Raw genomic sequence first — 18,948 nt, 5'->3', positions numbered from 1 at the left:
TTAGGTCAAGAAAACTGAATTAAAGTCCTAATCCTAATTAGCAGTATGATCTGGGACAAGCCCTTTAAAGTATAATTTTTTCCTCATCTACAAAATAAAGGAGGTGGGACTTCCCTGGTTGCACAGTGGTTAAGAATCTGCTTGCCAACTCAGGGGACACAGGTTCGATCCCTGGTCCGGGAAGATCCCACATGTTGCAAAGCAACTAAGCTCGTATGCCACAACTACTGAAGCCCGCGCCTAGAGCCTGTGCTCCACAAGAGAAGCCTCCATAATGAGAAGCCCACACGCCACAGCAAAGAGTAGCCCCCACTCGGCACAACTAGAGAAAGCCTGTGCACAGCAATGAAGACCCAATGCAGCCAAAAATTAATTAATTAATTAATTAATTAGAAAATAAAAAGTAAAGGAGGTGGATTAGATGATCTTTAAGTAGTTCTGCTTCTAAACAAATTTCTGGTTATTATTAATAACAATGGTTAACATTTACTGGCACTCACCATATGCCAGAGAAAAAAAATAGTAGTCTGCATAATTAAGTAGGTATCATTATCCCCATTTTTCCCAATTGAGGAAACTCAAGTTCTGAGCAGTTAACTAACTTATTCAAAGTGATCCAGTTAGTAAGACAGCCAGAGCTGGAGGATTTAATTCCAAAGGCAATATGTTCAATCATAGTGAAACCAATAATAAAATTCCAAATTCCCTAAGACAGGGAATTTGCTATTATGGCTTTTATTATGCTATGGGTAAAATGTTTACTATCTACCTTTTTCTGATATCTAAATTTTTCAGATGGCCAGGAATTTAGACTCAAGTATCAAAATATTTATTATTTTATATGGTCAAATAGAAATCTTTCCAAAATATATCATACATGTCTCTGACTGTTTAAATAAGAGAAAAGTAGATCAAATTTTAACTTTTCTTGAAGCTCAAGGTTACATTTATACATATTAATTATTGTACAGGTCTGTGGAACTTTAAGGTAATGTGACTTTGTCTCTTCATTATCTTGGGTCAGCTTATGTTTTTGTTTCTTCTCTCATTGCTTTCATTAATCACAGGTCTGCTATATCCTGATAATGTTTTGTGGACTAAAAAAATAAATCAAGTTGTAAAAAAATTACTTTCAGCCATATATCTCATTACAAGGTGGCCTATGATGTAGCACCATAAAGTAATTCTTAGTTATCAATTTAGTTGTGATTTGATGACCTAAGCACAACTTCACTGTTTCAAACACTTTGACACAGAATATTGCCATACTCTACCATATCCTCCTATCTTAAGATGCTTCATAAAGAATTAAAATATAAGGCATCATATCTTCAGATCACATGTTGCCAGCTTTTCAGAAAAAAAAAAAAAGTTTAATGTCTTCAAAAGAAGACATATGGGTTCAATCTGAGGTAGGTTCCAAAAATGATTATTATTTCCCTGAAATGACAGAAAAAAGGAAAAATCCTTAAAGGAACCCTCCTGCAATAATTCTAAAGAGAATATAAGAGAGAAAGTGGCTTTATCCCATACTAAAGCATATTATGAAGCTACCACTAAAACAGTTTAGTATGGATAGAAAAACAGCAAGGAATCCACACACTGGAATTTTCCTTATGAAAAAGATAATAGTTCAGATTAGTAGGTAAAGAGGAATTACAATAAATGTGGAAACTGTTAAAAAAAATACACAAACTATATTCCTATTTCATGCCTTACTTCAAAGTAAGTAACAGAAGGATAAAATGCCTAAAATGCCAAAAAAAAAAAAAAAAAAGAAAAAGAAAAACAAGTTCTGGAAGAAAGACCAAATTCACTCATAATCTCATAGAAGAGAAGAAAACAGGTCTCTTTAAATAGGATACAAACTCCAAGTCCCAAAAAGAGGAAAAAGTGATATATTTAACCACATAAAAAGTAAAGACTGTTGTAAAACAACAACAAAAAAGATGAAGCCAGGAGACAAGCTGAGAAAAATATCTGCAAAACATATGATAAAAAACTAGCTTCCTTAATTTATAAATGGCTCATACAAATCAATAAAAAACAGGCCAAGTACCTACTAGAAAAATGAACAAAAGATATAAACAAGAAATCTGAGGAAATGAATACAAACACTAATAAAGTTCTGATATTTGATTTCCTGATTAAAGAAATACAAAACACCTACACAAATAGCAAAAATGCAATGCTGTTAGGAAATAATCAAGTGCTACTGATGTGTGTCTAAGTTGATAAAATTCATCAGGAGGGTCATACAGATATAGCCTCAAGCTGTCAAGGTATATATACAAAGGTAATCATGATAACATAAGCTGGAAAAAGATGTTTATCATTGAGCATTAGTTAAATAAACTATGGTACATCCACAAAATGGGACAGTACGCACCATTTAAAAGGGGGGGATGAATAAATTTCAATGTAGAATCTAACAAAGTATTAAGGAATTAAAGAAAAAAAGCAAAGTGCAGAAGTGTGCATAGAATTTTTTTTAAGTGGGAAAATGGATGAAGAAGTGTGTTTTCCAAGGTTTTTTTGTAATTAATTCCGTGAACCTGTTAAGAATGGCTAACTTTGTTCATAGGGACTGGTGCAGACAGCCACAGGTGTTGCATTTTCTAATCTGTACCTGAGTTAATGTCACCTTTTAAAGTTAATAGGAATTACCTAGAGAGTAGAATTAGGGGCCATTTTTTTTCTCTTTTTATACTATTCTGACTTAATACTCAATAAAATCTATATTTTAAATTTAAAAACCACCTGGGTAGGGATAACAGCTGCACTTTATTCTATCAATACAGCTTTATCTCTTAAATAAGTATATATTACTTTAAAATTTAAATCAGCTGTAATTTATTACATTTTTATTTGCTTGCCCTAGTTTGATAATGTTTAAAATCTCAAAGCAAAACACTACACATACCCGATGGACACCTGAGTGAACACTCGTCTTCTAATGTAAAAAAGATCTTGTGTTATTTTAAATTCAACGTAAAAGACTACTGGAAAAGTATATACTAAACTTTCTGTATCTACAGAGGGCATCTTTTTACACAAGCTGACCTATTGGCTTTCTGACTGCGTCAGGAGCCCTGCTGCAGAAAGGGCATAACACAGTGACAATTTTTATAAGAAAGAAACTGATAATTTAAAAAGGATCAAACAAAAAAGGAAACTACATAAAACTGATACATGCAAGATACTTTGCATCGGGACCTCTTTTCAATTGCCTATTTTATTAGGAAAGTGAAAAGTGATCCCAATAAGTCATGCAATTTCTAAAGATTGGAGTTGATACTTTTCTCAGGTTCAAGAGATCCTTTTCTCTCAGAAGGTGAACAACTGTTGCTCTTCAAACCTATCAGTGTCAAAGGCAGGTGTAATTAGAATGGGGGCTGGAGAGGGAAAGGAAACCACAGAGAAAGGGAAGTTAGAGACCTGATGTATAGTATTTCACAGCAAGTGAAACAGAAGCACATGTAAACAAGAGAGTACATATATCAGACCTGCTAGAGAGTCTAAGATATTACTTATCAATACAACTCACAAGCATTCACCTCTAAGAGAGTTGGATCCTCAAAACTAAACACAAAGTTCACCTCTAAGTAGTCTCAATGGATAATTACCAACCTGCTGTGATTATTTTTAATACTTAAATACTCAATAATATAGTACCCCGAGTTATCTAGCATCACTGAGAAATGAAAGTCAATGGTATGCTGACGTAAATAGAAGGAGCTTTGAAGCCAGAGGGATGGAGTTCAAATCTCAGCTTCCTTACTCAAGAGCTTTATGACTTTTGGCAAGTTATTTAATCTTTGCCTCTGTTTCTCCTCTCTAAAATCGAGTTAACAATATTAACTATGTTCATGGGTTGATGTGATAAATACATGAAATTATACCTGTACATGGCATCACAGCACTCAAATATATAAAGAAGACACTTTTTGAAAAAAGTGCCATTTGTTTAATTTAAACCGTTCTGAATAGAAATCTCAATACTTCAGTTAACTTTTGTTATTCTTAAGACAGACACAATTTAACTTTTTCTGTACTGTACAGGATCATAATTATCAATATAAGTTATAAGAGTATGCATGACTACACATACAAAAGTTTCCACAAGCTATCAATCAGTTTCTTTAGAGACACTGTGAGAAAGACAGCACCTGACAAGACTTAAAGTTCAGAGGTGTTCTCCGTGCTAATTATTTCCAAGTGTAACAATTTTAGAATTAAACACTTAAAAATTTAAAAAACTGTAGTCCTTTTACTATGTCCTTATTCACAGAGATAACTTGTGCTTGCCTCTTGTCAGCTCCTTTCTCATTTTCTTAATGTGCTCAAGCTAAGCAGCTGTGAGCTAAGAAGACAGATAACCATTTCAAGGCAGACTGATCTGGTGAAAAATATACGGGCCGTAGATTCAGACAGCTCTGGGTTTAAATCCCATTTGTGCTACTTATTTTGTGACCTTGTTAAATTACTTAACTTCTCTAAGCTTCAATTTCCTCATCTTTAAAATGAGAATACTATTACCTATATTGAAACGCTGTGGTAAAAGGCAAATGAAAATTTAGGTAAAAATCTTACACAGTGCTTTCTAGTACCTGGCAATGTAAGTCATCCTGTGAATGGTAATTATTATTATATAACTAACGCAGGATGTTGAAACTATAGTGAAGTTAAGAATAAATAGAATTTCTTACTTGGAACATATGCTTTTAATGTGCGAAAATCCATAGCACTATACTGGAAACACAAAGATGAAAAAGGATATAGTATCTATCCTCCAGAGGCTCACAGCCTTTAATTAAAGATAGACACATAAACAAAATCAGCAATTTGATAAGTGAAACAGTAAAAGCAGCAGCACTCCATTTGAAATCAAATACTTCTCTGGAAGAGATGATATTTAAGCTAAGAGGACAAATAGCTCACCAGGTTGGGAGTCAGGGATTGAGGTGAGCTGACTTGGTCAAGGAGGATGAAAGAGCATATGTGAAGATACACAAGTAAGAAACAGCCTGGCAGGGTCTGGAGCAGAGCACGGGTAGAGAGGGAGTTTAAAAAGGCAAGCAAAGAAAAATAAAAAATAAAATAAAAAAAAAAGAAAAAGAAAAAAATAAATAAATAAATAAAAAGGCAAGCATGCCCAGATCTTCACGATCTAGTACACCAAACCAAGAGGAGTTGGCCCCTTTTTAAAATAAATAATGAGGAATCAAAAAAGCATAAGGGCTGTGAAGGAAGCTGGCTGAAAAAGATAAGATGCTCGGATTCGTATTAGAGAGAGATCCCTCCAGCTGAGATGTTCAGGTTGACCAGGAAAGAGGGGGAAACTACAGTCAAGGAAAATACAGTGGTTAAGCAGCAGCAACTAATCTGAAGTAGTGATGATAAGAATGGAGAGTAAGGAATGGATGAGGGAGACTAAGAAAGGTAGTTTTCATAACACTCAGAAATTTGGGAAAACTCCACAATTTCTAGTTTGGGCAAATGGTTGGGTCATGATGTCATTAGTCAAAATGGGGACAGGAGAAATAGAAACAATTTTTGAGAAGAAAATGTGAGCTCAATTTGGAATTTATCTGAATGGAGCTATCGGTCTAGAGCTCAAGTGAGGGCGAATTAACTCCAATGGGAGAAATTAACATAAAGGCAGAAATGGAAGGCAAAAATAAGGCAACCAGAGGAATCATGTAGATTGAAAATGGGTGAATATCTACTATCACTGCTCACGAATATCTCACTTTGCATCTTTTACTTGTTTTCCAATTGGACAAACTGCTTATATAAGTGCGATGTTACTTTTACTTTGCACAGTACTGTAAAAGTATGAATGCTTTTCCACACAGGTCTGCTGGATATAGACATTTAAGTTTTCTGAGCATTGTGTCCAACTTCTTCACTATCATGCCAGGCTTAGCAAAGTGCTGGGAGCCTGAAAGATGCGCAATAAAAACAGATGAATTAAGTAAATACGGTCTTTAGGTCAGTCAAGAAACCAAAGTGTTTAATGATACAGATGAATATTTAATATGGAGTAATCCAAGTTTTTCTTTATATGCTGCTTTTTTCATTTAGGAACACACAATTTTCAATCGTTTTGGAACTCTGAACTTATTTTTCAGAATTCAAGAAGTCACTCCAAACCAACAACTTAAGCCTAACCATACTCCAGATTTCTGTATAGAAGTCAAAAGCAGGTAAAAAAGCACCATTATTGTTTTTTAAAATATTAATTCTAAAAAGTAAAAATACATAAAGTGCTTCACCTACAGGTCCATTCTTATATGTTAACAATGTGAGAAATCTTCACAGGAGAGTATTTTAAAGATTCTCACCTCTGAGAAGGAAAACTAGACAAGTCCAAATGTTTCTTTATGTACTTTCTCTGTAGACACTTAGGTAAATACACATTACATAATCTTAGAAAATAATAATGAGTGTTCATAAATTGGTGGATGAAAAAGGTAAATCAATGAATAAGCAGGGAAGATGGAGGCTAAACAGAAGAAACCATGTTATGAGGACTTGAAATGTGAAAAGGCATAATAAGGGAACTCAGTCAGTGAAAAATGGAGTGCTAGTTTTTGGTTGTTTTGTTTTTTTATTATTTTTCATTTATAAAGGAAAAGATATTTTAAGAGACTCAAGTTACTCAAAAATTAAGAAAGGAAAAAGCTCAATGATCTGTTCATAGAATTACTTTGTAGTCAAACCTTTTCGGATAAACCAGTTAATACTTTCTTTTACTCTGCTTTGGCTGTCTATCCTTCCCTCTCATGTACATCTTTTTTGTTAATGAGAGTAGGCAGTATGGTAGTAACAGGGAAAAATCAAAATCAAACTGAATAGGATGACCTAATTTAAAAACTAAGTGAAAATAAATTAATCCATCATTATTGGCACATATTTTTACAAAAATGTTTTTGTGTGATTGAAAACTGTGCATAATTTACCTGGATGTGGACCTTGGGAATGTCCTGCTAGAAATCTTGATATCATAAATTTTCACAACTGCAGTTTAGACTGTGAGAGACTGCGTGCAGCAGTTAAGGAGTCTAAGTTTGGGAGTCAGCAGTTAGGTTCTGCCTTCATTTGTTATCTCTGTAACTTTGGATTTTTTTTTCTTAAGTACCCTGCATCTCAGTAATCGTCTCTGTAAAATGGGACTAATAAAAGGACTTACTTCACAAGACTCACAAGGATGATATAAAATAATGTAACAGGAAGACACTACATAAATTGTTATTTTTGTAGCTGCAAGCTCAGTACTTAACTTTTCGTATCTCAAGAATATCAGATAACCTAGGTTCCACCATTAACAGAAAAACAAAAGTCCACTCACTTCCAGAGCACTTCAGTGTCCCACCACTGGAACCATACTATGGATTGAAGTGTTCCAAGTAATTTCTTTCCTTTAATCCTACACTGAAACATCCAAAAAGTCCAGTTTCAGATTCCCACTAGTTGAGACGGCAGTGAATAGTGTCCTAAAACTCCATCTCAAAGAACATCTAAGCAAATAATCTGCACACAAAAAGTCTAAATTGTAATGTATTAGAGTAAAAACTATCAGTAGCTTGCCTTGCACAATCCTGTAAGTTTTAAGAAACTCTGCTTCTGCCTACTTGTTTCTAACACAGAGCTCTGAAGCAAAAATAAAGCACCATACCAGTGGTCATATCCTCTGTAGAAGTAAAATCTGCATCAGGGTCTCACACTTCTAGAAGGTGAGCAAGATGCCCTCCCTGAATGCCCTCCTTTATGATGATGTCATAAAGTTATACTTTTTAGAAGCAAGACGTCCTCCATACTTATGTAATAAAGTTATACTTCTGTTTTGGAAGATTTCTTTTTAGATCATCACCATATTAAAATCACATGTAAGTTCTCTCATAATTACACAAGGTATAATTTCAGGGTCCAAAGGCAGGCCAGCTTGGAATTTTAAGTTTACCACTCCATCACAAGGCAGATTCACATTTGGGTTTAGGTTTGAGATTAGCTTTCTTCGTCATGATTTTACCCCCCAAAAGTATTGTGACTAAACTGCATTACTATTTATTACACACGTAGGCATTTCTGAAGGAATCAAGGAGAAAGAGTAACTAAAGTTAACATGCTTGTTTGAAAACTGCACAGATATCTTAAAGACGCCCAGATGCTAACTGACAACCTTACCACTGGAAGCAGAGAAGTTATTTATTGTAGCGGGGGTGAGGAAAAAGGCCACACCCAAAGTTAAGACTTCACAGTGAAGTGATACCAAGTTTCAGAATTTTAACTATTGCTATTTTTGGTACTCTTTTTCACGGTCACTGAGTTCTGTACTTTAAGTTCGTAACAGGCCCAAAGTTAAAACGTTCCTCTGATCCTAATCACTTGTTACTTCATTCAGTAGTGGGCAGGTCCAAGACGGAGAATTACCCCATCCAAAGAAAGATTTAAGTGTCACTCTGGAGTAGAAGAGGGCCGAACTCAAGTCATCAGTGCTCAAGAGTGGCTCTATTAAAAGAGCAGGTCACCACGCTCCCCTCCCCCAGGAAGTGAGGAAGGCAAGAGCCTGACTGTATCACCACGACAGTTACCTGACACAGAAGGCGACGGCGTTACGTGGACCCATCTCTCAGGTTGGAGGCTCCCTGCCTCCCGTCTCTCTCGGTGCCTCCTCCATCCAGGAGGTCTCCCCCACCCCGCCCCCGCCAGCTCAGCTCCCAGCAGCTTCCTCAGCCACCTCTCCACCCCACCTCCGCGCTCTCGCCGACTCCACTCATCCCCACTTACCTTGGCCACATAGTCCTTCACCTCATCCAGGTCTCCGTTCTTCAGGGCCCACATGAACTCCTTGTCGCACATCACTGCAGCGGGGCGGGCCGACTGGCCGGGCAGAAGACGAGGAGGCGGCGGCGGCAGCAAGCGGATACCGCCCGGCGAGCGGGAGACAGGGCCGCGCGGAGCGGGAGAGAAGAGAAGGCGGGGTAGGCTGGCGGGCGGGCGAGGCAGTTGGCCGCGGCGACCGTTGGGGCGGGAGAAAGAAAGTTTTTTTGCTGCCACCGGGCCCAGCAGCGTAAGGTTCCCCCTGGCTGAGGAGAAGCAGGAGCGTTTGCACTTCCGGTTCACTCCCAGCTAGGACCCTCCCCCAACTTCCTCTTCCTCTTCCCCTCGGCGGAACGCCCTGCTCGCGGCCCCGCCCCGAAGGCTGGCGGCCGAGCGCCCCGCGTGCGCAGGCGCAGTGGCTGGGCCGGCTGGGCAGCCTTGTTGGCGGAGGAGTGGGCGGGTCTGGGAGGTCAAGCAAGGGGGTCGGAGGTCAGGAAGGGCAGAGAGCGTGTGGAGGGAGAGGGTATTTCAGAGCGGATCGGGACGTTTCTGCGCCCCACAAAAAACGGGAAAAACTTAAAAACCCCCACATCCTTGGAGGGCATGTTGCTCACCTTCTACGTGTTCAGTAGGAACGTTTGATTTGAATTCCTTCCCTTCTCTTTCCCTCCTTCCCTTTCTGCTTCCCTCGCTTTCTTGCTCCTTCTTTTCCTCCCTCTACTGTCAAGCATCCTTTACGCTCCTACTACATGTCAGACTCTGCTAGACACGGAGGATATGGTAAAAAAAAAAAGATGGCATAAAACAATTCCTGTCCTCAAGGAACTCTTCAATACTTAGGACAACAATGTGAATTCAGTGTGTCGATACTACCTATGATGTTCTGCTGAGGGAAAAACTTCACTCATCTCCTGGACCAGCGAGTGATGTCCAGAGACTAGAATTCAGTTTGATGCCGTAGGGCAGAGCAAACTTAACTGACCGGTGCAGTTTGTGTTTCTTGAATTTTTTTTGTTCGTTTGTTCTTAATGCTTTGGAAGCTTCGGGACCGTTCTAGAGAAACCGGTTCTATACTTCCTAGAGTTTGGCTGTAATACCCTGGGGCTCAGCCAGGAGCTGAATTGTGCCTCAACCATAATGATCCAAGCATGCACACATGAACAGAGAGAGAACCAATAAAAACTCTTATTGGAACTATTATATTTATAGACTATTATTTATGACCCACGAAACGGAGAAATGATAAACCAAGCTACTTTACTAGGGCTTGCCATATAGTATAGGGGTTCAGAACACAGACTGGAACCAGAATGCTTAGTTTTGAATACAGGACCAAACTTTTATTAATGTGTGTCACCTCAGGCAAGTTATTTATATCTCTAGTCCAGACTTCTCTTATGTGATCCATTCTGATATTTAACTTCTTACCCATTTGAATGTCTCAAACTTAACATGTCCAAAATAGGATTTGGTCTCTTCTAGATTCTAAATCTAGATGTCCCCTAGACCACCCCTTCTCTGTGAATGACATCACCAGCCACCCTGCCACCAAAACCAGAAACATGGTGACAAAGATTCTCTCCTCGACCAAACTCTAGCCAGGCTCTTGTGAGCCCTTTTGACTGGACCTCAACCTTTGTCTATAAAGACTTGAACAAACATGAACATAGGTCCTGTCAGCTCAAGGCTGCATCCTAAAATAACCCCAGTCACCCTTAAAGTGCCTGCACGAGAAAATTCAAGGTTGCCAAGGTCCCTGTATGCTCCAGTCAACACTTGAGGATGGAACCTCTCTGTCTCCGTAGGAGGGTAGAACCCTAACTTCAGTGATTGCCACTAGCAGGCACAGCTGGCCTAATTGCATCTGCACTGACTAATCTTTTGTAATTTTTTACTTCCCTGACTCTACTGAACCCCACTCTACCACCCTCCCTCATTCTCCCTTTAAAACACCTATTCATCTCTGTACTAATGTAAGTTTTGTTCAGTTTACATTGGACTCTTTCCCTATAGCAATACTTATTACTGATAAAAATTTGTCCTCACCACTTTAACTAGTGTCCTGCTTTGTTCATCCTTGACAATGGCAGTCATATATAACTCCTACTGCTCCCAACTTTCTCTTATTTCCATCCATCAGTAAGTCCTTCAAAATATGTCTTAAATTGTTCACTTCTTGCCGTCTTCCCTACTGACTGCCCGCCCCCCCGCCCCCCTGACCCTTCCCAGCCCTGTCATCTCTGCACTGCTACAATCACCTCGCAGCTGGTCTCCCCATTTTCACTCTCACCCTTTTCCAAGTAATTCACCACATAGCCAGTTACCTTTTTAAAACATAAATCGAATGTGCATTTCTTAAGAGCTTTCAGTGGCTTCCTATTGCATTTTAGGATAAAATTCTATTTATTTGCTTTGGCCATAAGGGCCCTCTGTGATCTAACCTCGATGGCCTCTCCCATCTCATGACACTCCCTCCCCCCACCCCATTACCTCTTTGTTTCCCATAGATCTCATCTCCAGTTTCAGGAAAAACCAAGCTTATTCCACCCTAGGGCTGTTATGCTTGTTGCTTCCTGTCTGGAATGTTCTTTTAATTCTTGTTCACTCTGGAGGTCTCAGTGCAGATGTTACCTCTTCAGAGAGGCCTCCCAGACCATCCACTTTGAATAGGGCCCTCAACCATGTCTACCATACAGTCCACTTTTTTTTTTTAATCTTTCATTTCACTTATCGCAAATATTTTCATCATTATTGTTATTTTTTGTTACCTATTTTGGCAGGTATCCAACAAGTGTTTCCTTTTGTCTGGCATCCTAGACACAAGAGAGAACTGCTCTTCCTGGCTTCCTTGTGACTGGATAATGTCATGTAACTAATTTTGGCCTATTAGTTATGAGCAGAAGTAACATGAGTCACTTCCAGGCTTGCCAATGCAAGACCCTTCAGAGCGCTATCCTCCCTCTCCCACAGCAACCACCAACATTCAAAATAGTGGCTGCATTCAGCCTGGGTTCCTGAGCAACTTACAACGAGCAGAACTCCCCTGCCATCCCTTAATGGATATATACTAAAATAACAATTAAACTTTTATGGTTTCAAGCCACTGAAGTTGTGGTGTTTATTACTGAAGCCGCACTGAGTCAACATTGACTGACACAAATTATTGTCAGAAGTGAGCTGTTACTAGAATGAAAACCTTAAATAGATGGCATTGGCTTAGGGGTTAGGTAGTACACAACAGAGAAAGTGATATTGGAAGCCATATGGATAGTGATTCATATTCACAGGAGTGAAACATTTGGCAAAATAATCTCCTGTGATAGCATCGTGATGCATGGAGGGCACATAATGTACCCTGTAAACTTGTAGCTCTAGTGGAAGAAGCTGGGAAATGGAAAGCTGGTGGCATGTGTTGGTAATTACTGGTATTTTTGCGTGTTGCCTGGGCTTGGGGGCATGCGGGGGGTGAAGGGTATGTTTTTATTTACTTTCTTTCCAGCTTTACTGTGATATAATTGACATATAACATTGTATAAGTGTAAGATATTCAACATGATGATTTGATATGTGTATATATTGCAAAAGTATTACCTCAACAAGGATAGTTAACACATCCATCACCTCATAGTTACTTTTTTTTTTTTCTTTTGGTGAGAAATTTTAAGATTTACTCTTTTAGCATCTTTCAAGTATACAATACAGTATTGTGAAGTATTGTCACTATGCTGTACGTTAGATTCCCCAGAACTTATTCATCTTGTGACTGGAATTTTGTACCCTTTGACCACCTTCACCCATTTCCCCCACCTCGCAGCCCCCATCTACTCCCTGTTTCTATGAGTTTGGGTTTTTTAGATTCCACATGTAAACGAGATCATATAGTGTCTGACTTTGTCTGACTTATTTCACTTAGCGTAATGCCCTCAAGATTCATCCATGTTGTCACAAATGACAGGATTCCTTCTTTTTTTTATGGCCCATCATACACATATATCACATTTTCTTAACCCACTTATCTGTCATTGGACACTTAGGTTGTTTCTATGTCTTGGCTATTGTAAATAACGCTGCAATGAACATGGGAGTGCAGATATCTCTTTGACATCCTGTTTGAATTTTATCATGAAAGGATGTTGAATTTTGTCAGATGCTTCATCTGTGTCTATTGAGAGGATCATATAATTTTTTCTTTCATTCTATTGCTGTCATTTTTCACATTTATTGATTTGTGTATGTTGAGCCATCCTTGCATCCCAGGGATAAAATCCACTTGATCATAGTGTATGATCCTTTTAATGTGTTGTTGAATCAGTTTGGTAATATTTTGTTGAGAATTTTTGCATCTGTATTCATCAGGGATATTGGTCTGTAGTTTTCTTTTCTTGTCGTGCCCTTATCTGGTGTTGGTATTTGGGTAATGCTGGCCTTGTAAAATAAGTTTGGGAGTGTTCCCTCTTCTTTAACTTTTGGTAAGAGTTTGAAAAGATTGGTATTAATTCTTCTTTAAGTGTTTGGTGGAATATGCCATTGAAACCATCTGGTCCTAGACTTTTCTTTGTTGGGAGATTTTTGATTACTGATTCAATTTCCTTACTTCTTTATTGGTCTGTTTAGATTTTCTATTTCTTAATGATTCAGTCTTGGTAGGTTATATATTTCTAGGAACATATCTACTTCTTCTAGGTTGTCTAGAATGACCTAGGCATATAATTGCTCATAATAGTCTCTTATGATCCTTTGTATTTCCATGGCGTCTACTGTAATGTCTCCTCATTCATTTCTATTTTATTTGAGTCCTCTTTTTTTCTTGGTGAGTCTACCTAAAGTTTGTTGATATTGTTTATCTTTTCAAATACCCAACTCTTATTTTATTTATCTTTTCTATTGTTTTCCTATTCTCTAAATTTATTTCTGCTCTAATCTTTATTATTTCTCTCCTGCTGACAACTTTGGGCTTATTTTGTGCTCTTCTAGTTCCTTGAGGTGTAATGTTTGGTTGTTTGAGATCTTTCTTTTTTCATGATGTATGAGTTTTTACATCTATAAACACTCCCATTAGAAATGCTTTTGATATATCCCATAAATTGTGGTATGTTGTGTTTCCATTTTCATTTGTCTCAAGATATTTTAAAATTTCACTTTTGATTTCTTCTTTGATCCTTTGGTTGTTCAGAATTGTGTTGTTTAATTTCTACATATTTTTGAATTTTCCAGCTTTACTCCTGTTACTAGTTTCATGCCACTGTGGTTGGAAAAGATACTTGATATAATTTATATCTTCTTGAATTTGTTGAGACTTGTTTTATTGCCTAACATATGATGTATCCTAAAAAATGTTCCATGCACACTTGAGAAGAATGCGTATTCTGCTGCTTTTGAATGGAATGTTCTGTATATGTTTGTTGGGTACAGTTGGATGTTGGTAATTACTGATTACATAAGATATTATAGGAAAAGATGAATCAGAAAATAATTGTTGAGCTTGCAATTAGAAATGGAGGAGATTATAGAGAGTCCAGAGATTTGGAGACTTGTACTGTTGGAAAATACAAATGATTATCATCTTTAACTGAGATGAGCAACAAAGGCTGATTAGACCTTAGCCTAGTGTCAAGGATCAAATCAAGGATATGACCATCATACTCATGACTAAAACCTCTGAGTGGATTAAAGTGGTGCCCAGTAAGTTTGATAAAATGGCCCAGGTGTTCCCATTAACAAAGCCTGATGGGCTCAAGTTACCCACAAGAGAGAAATAAAAGAAAAATTTGTGTCTCAGAAAATATAGTGGCTGTGACTATGGCACATAGGACTGACTTGAATCAAATATAGAAGATGACTAAATATTTTAGGGTAGTGCCAAAATATCTACCAGTGAGCGCTAAAGGAAACTATGAATGAGACTTAAAATGACCCTTGGTCCTCAACTTTCTGTGGTCAGGAAGTAGTCTGAGAAAGCTGCTCAAAATCTAAGGAGGACTTATTCTTTATGCTCACTTCATATAAGAACATTGGGGGATGATGGAAAAGAACTTCCCTAGAAGGTGGAAGGTGGAGCTAAGGATAACAGGAAAACAATGCAACAGGGGGGTGGGGGTGGGTGGGATGGGAAGCCTACCATGGATCAGAACTGGGCCTAATCAAGGAGCATTCCCCACCCTAGTGGAGAGGACCCTTGCAGTGTCTGCTTGGTAGGATTCCACAATTGCCAGAGGCTAGTGATTGCCATCTCTATCCCATTCTCCTCCGTTTCAAATGGGAGTGTTTGTGGCAGTTATCCTGTTCCTACTCTGCCATTATCTGTTACGTATGGGGTGTGGCACAGATTTTTTTTTTTTTTTACTTCATATGTCTCCAGATCAAGAGACAATACATGTAGCTCAGACTACTGTAAGATCCTGGACTTTGAGCTTAATACTACGATAGGATAAAACTTTTTGTGTTATTTCTCTAGAAGAGAGTATGCATATATGTTGCAAATGGAAAGAAAAGTAAACCTAACATCTGATGATCAGGGCAGACTGTGGTAGTCACCAGTTCTGCCCGCTCATGCGTCTCCTTTCAGGACACTTTTTGGCCCCCTAGTTATTGGTAGGGCTAGGTGACTAGTTCTGTCAAATGAGCCATGAACATAAGGGATATATCACTTCTGGGCCAGAACTTTTTTTTTCTTTTTGCCATACTGTGCAGTTTGTGGGATCTTAGTTCCCCAACCATGGATTGAACTCAAGCCGCAGCAGTGAAAACACACTGAGTCCTAACCACTGGACAGCCAGGGAATTTCCAAGAACACTTAAACATTTAATTGCCACTGTGAGTTCCTCCAATATACTTTTTCCAATAGGATGGCAACCCTCAGCCTGTGTTCCTAAGTAATGAAGAGAAGCAGATTCCCCTGCCAACCTGTGATAGACGTGTAGTATCAATGAGAAATAAATCTTCTGTTTTAAGCCACTACAATTTTGGCAGTTGTATATTACTGCAGAATAATCTAGCCTATTCTGAATAATACCTATTTATTGTCTGCCTTTTGCATTAGAAAGTAGGCCTAATAAGTACAAAAATCTTGTCTATCTTGCTATGTTATATACCAGATATTTATCACTACACTGGCTCATAGTAGGTGCTCAATAAATATTTCTTGAATTAATCAGTGGGTGAATTCTCTTAGCATAACTAAGGACCTTAATTAACTAGGATTCATGCCTGAATAATCTCACTTTTGCATGGTGATAAGCCAAGATAGTGCCAGCAAACAGGGCCTAAATAGTTTTCAAAAAGAATTTTGAGGTTGCTTCAAAATACACACAAAAAGGATATTCTTAAGTAGGGTCATGACAATTTTAACTAAGGCCATAGTCTTTAATTTCCAATTGCAAAAAGTACTACATGAATGCATGCTTAGTTTAAAAATTTTCAGAAAACATCACTATGCATAGAGTAAAAAAGTGAAATTACCCTTTGTTGCAGTCTCTGATCTCCCTCTTACATCACTCCACTTATTGGGTTGGCCAAAAAGTGAAAACCCCAAACGAACTTTTTGGCCAACCCAATACTTTCCCATAGATAAGCGCTGACAGTGTTCAGCAGAACTGGTGAACTATGGCGTGCACTTTAAATCTGAGATAGTAAAAATGTATAAAAATGGATTTATAAGAGTATTACTGTGATATTATGATTTATAATTAGAAATATATATTTGGTCTTTGTCTCTGTCACAGTGTTCCTAAAACCTTTGGAATTTCTTAAGTGGTGAGAGCTATAAAGGTAATTTTATGATGTTAATGAGACCTCTTTGGGATCCCACCTAAGGATGGGAGCTGGTTGCCAGGAGAACCAACCATGTAATTAGAGGGTTGGAATTTTCAACCCTACTCCCTGACCTTGGAGGGGGGAAGTGGGGGCTGGGGGTTGAATCAACTGCCAATGGCCAATGATTTAATCAATCATGCCTATATAATGAAGCCTCCATAAAAACCAAAAGGACTGGGTTCAGAGAGCTTTTGGACCGGTGATTGTGTGGAGGTGCTGGGAGAGTAACCTGCCTGCAGAGGGCTTGGAAGCTCCACACCCTTTCCTTCTACCTTGCCATGTGCACCTCTTCCATTGGGCTGTTTCTGAGTTATATCTTTTTTTTTTTTTTTTTAAATTAAAGTGTTTTTTTTTTTTTTTTTTAAAGTGCTTTTATTTATTTATTTTTATTTTTTTGTGGCACACAGGCTTAGTTGCTCCGCAGCATGTGGGATCTTCCTGGAGCTGGGATCGAACCCGTGACCTCTGCATTGGCAGGCGGATTCTTAACCACTGCGCCACCTAGGAAGCCCCTGAGTTATATCTTTTTATAATAAACTGGTAATCCAATAAGGAAAATGTTTCTCTGAGCTTTGTGAGCTGCTCTAGCAAAACCTGAGGAGAGGGTCATAGAACCTCTGATTTATAGCCAGTCAGTCAGAAGCATAGATAACAACCTGGGCTTCCTGCTGGCTTCTGAAACTGAGGGGGGATGGGCAGTCTTGTAGGACTGAACCCTTAACCTCTGGAATCTGACACTATCTCCTGGTAGATAGTGTCATAATTAGGTTGAGCTGTAGGACACCCAGCTGGTATCTGAACATTTCTCATTGGTGTGGAGAACACCCTCTTGCGTGCTACCCACCACCTCCCCACATACAACGGAATTGGCTGCAGAACCCTTAATTATGTGTGTGCGTGTGTGTGCATGTGTGTATAAAATGCTAGAAGGAATCAAATATTAATCATGCCATTCTCTGAGTTATGGGAGTATAGTTGATTTCTTGCTTTCTTCCCTATACTTTCTTATATTTTCTAAGTTTTCTATCAACAAATATTGATTTAAGAATCAGAAAAATAAAATTACTTTTATTAAGTCATATATTGAGGTAGAGCAGAACTTATGTCCAATTCAATTAAATGAGTTGCAGTCACTGTGATTTTTTTAAAAAAAGTGTATAAAGTGAGGTGACAAGAAAGAGTAATGAAGTGGACATAGCTGTATCAGATATTCAAACATAATATGAATTTACAACAAATAATTAATTCAATAAATATTTATTCAGGGCTTCCTAGGTGGTGCAGTGGTTAAGAATCCGCCTGTCAATGCAGGGGACACGGGTTCGATCCCTGCTCCAAGAAGATCTCACATGCCGTGGAGCAACTAAGCCCATGTGCCACAACTATTGAGTCTGCACTTTAGAGCCCATGAGCCACAGCTATTGAGCCCATGTGCTGCAACTACTGAAGCCCACGCACCTAGAGCCCATGCTCCACAACGAGAGGAAGCCACAGCAATGAGGAGCCCTCGCACCACAATGAAGAGTAGGCCCCACTCACCGCAACCAAAGAAAGCCCGCGCACAGCAAAAAAAGACCCAACATGGCCAATAAAACAAACAAACAAACAAACAAACAAACATTTACTTATTTATTTATTTATTCAGTGCCTGACACTGTTTGGAGAATTGAGAAGAAAGCAGTGACTAAAGCAGATAAGATCTCTGTTCTCAGGGAGATAAATAGTCCAGTGGGGGATAATACACATGTAAATTAGTAAGAGAATTCAGGTAGCACTTAGTGCTATGAAGAAACTAGAGAAGGGTGTTATAAAAGCAAATGTTGGAGGGGTCTGTGTTAGCTAGATAGGGTGGTGAAAGGCAGCCTCTTTGAGAGTAGAATATTTGAGCTGAGACTTGGATGAGGAGTGAGCCACTCAAGCTTCTGCAGGGAGAGCATTCTAGGCAGAAGGAACAGCAATTTCAAAGGCCACAGCAGGTATAGGCTTGGCAGAATCAGGGATTGGGTGGGCTCAGCTAGTAGGTATGGGTAGGTAAACAGTCAGGGCAAGTCCTAAGAGTAATGTGGACTTGCTGAATGTGTTGTAGGGATTTTCTTGGGGGAGAAGAAAGTCTGACCTATAGAATATTACTGACAAACTTTTCCACTGTGGTAAGGACAGTGCAGTGCTAAAATGGCACTAACATCACACAGAAAGTCTAATGAGTATAAAATTCAGTTTCCTATTTCTCTTGCTTCTCTCAAATTCTTATTTAGGTTATATGCCTCAGGTAGATTCCAAGTCATGAAGAGTCAAGACCTTTATAGTTAA

At 38.6% G+C, this 18,948-nt stretch overlaps 1 protein-coding gene across 3 annotated transcripts in view; it reads right to left on the bottom strand.

The window, feature by feature from the left end:
• MTPN (myotrophin) overlaps positions 1-9,135 on the bottom strand; it is a 75,247-nt gene extending 66,112 nt beyond the window's left edge. For all 3 annotated transcript variants that reach the window (XM_057731631.1, XM_057731629.1, XM_057731630.1), the window contains exon 1: positions 8,794-9,135. In XM_057731631.1, the coding sequence (XP_057587614.1) occupies positions 8,794-8,865 (72 nt within the window). In that variant the 5' untranslated portion in view covers positions 8,866-9,135. The remainder of the gene's footprint in view (positions 1-8,793) is intronic.
• Positions 9,136-18,948: the final 9,813 nt, after the last annotated feature.

The sequence above is a fragment of the Hippopotamus amphibius genome, chromosome 4, assembly GCF_030028045.1.
Source record: "Hippopotamus amphibius kiboko isolate mHipAmp2 chromosome 4, mHipAmp2.hap2, whole genome shotgun sequence".
Classification (NCBI taxonomy): Eukaryota; Metazoa; Chordata; class Mammalia; order Artiodactyla; family Hippopotamidae; genus Hippopotamus; species Hippopotamus amphibius.
Note: the sequence above shows the minus strand (reverse complement) of the source record. Positions and strands in the feature narration are given on the sequence as shown.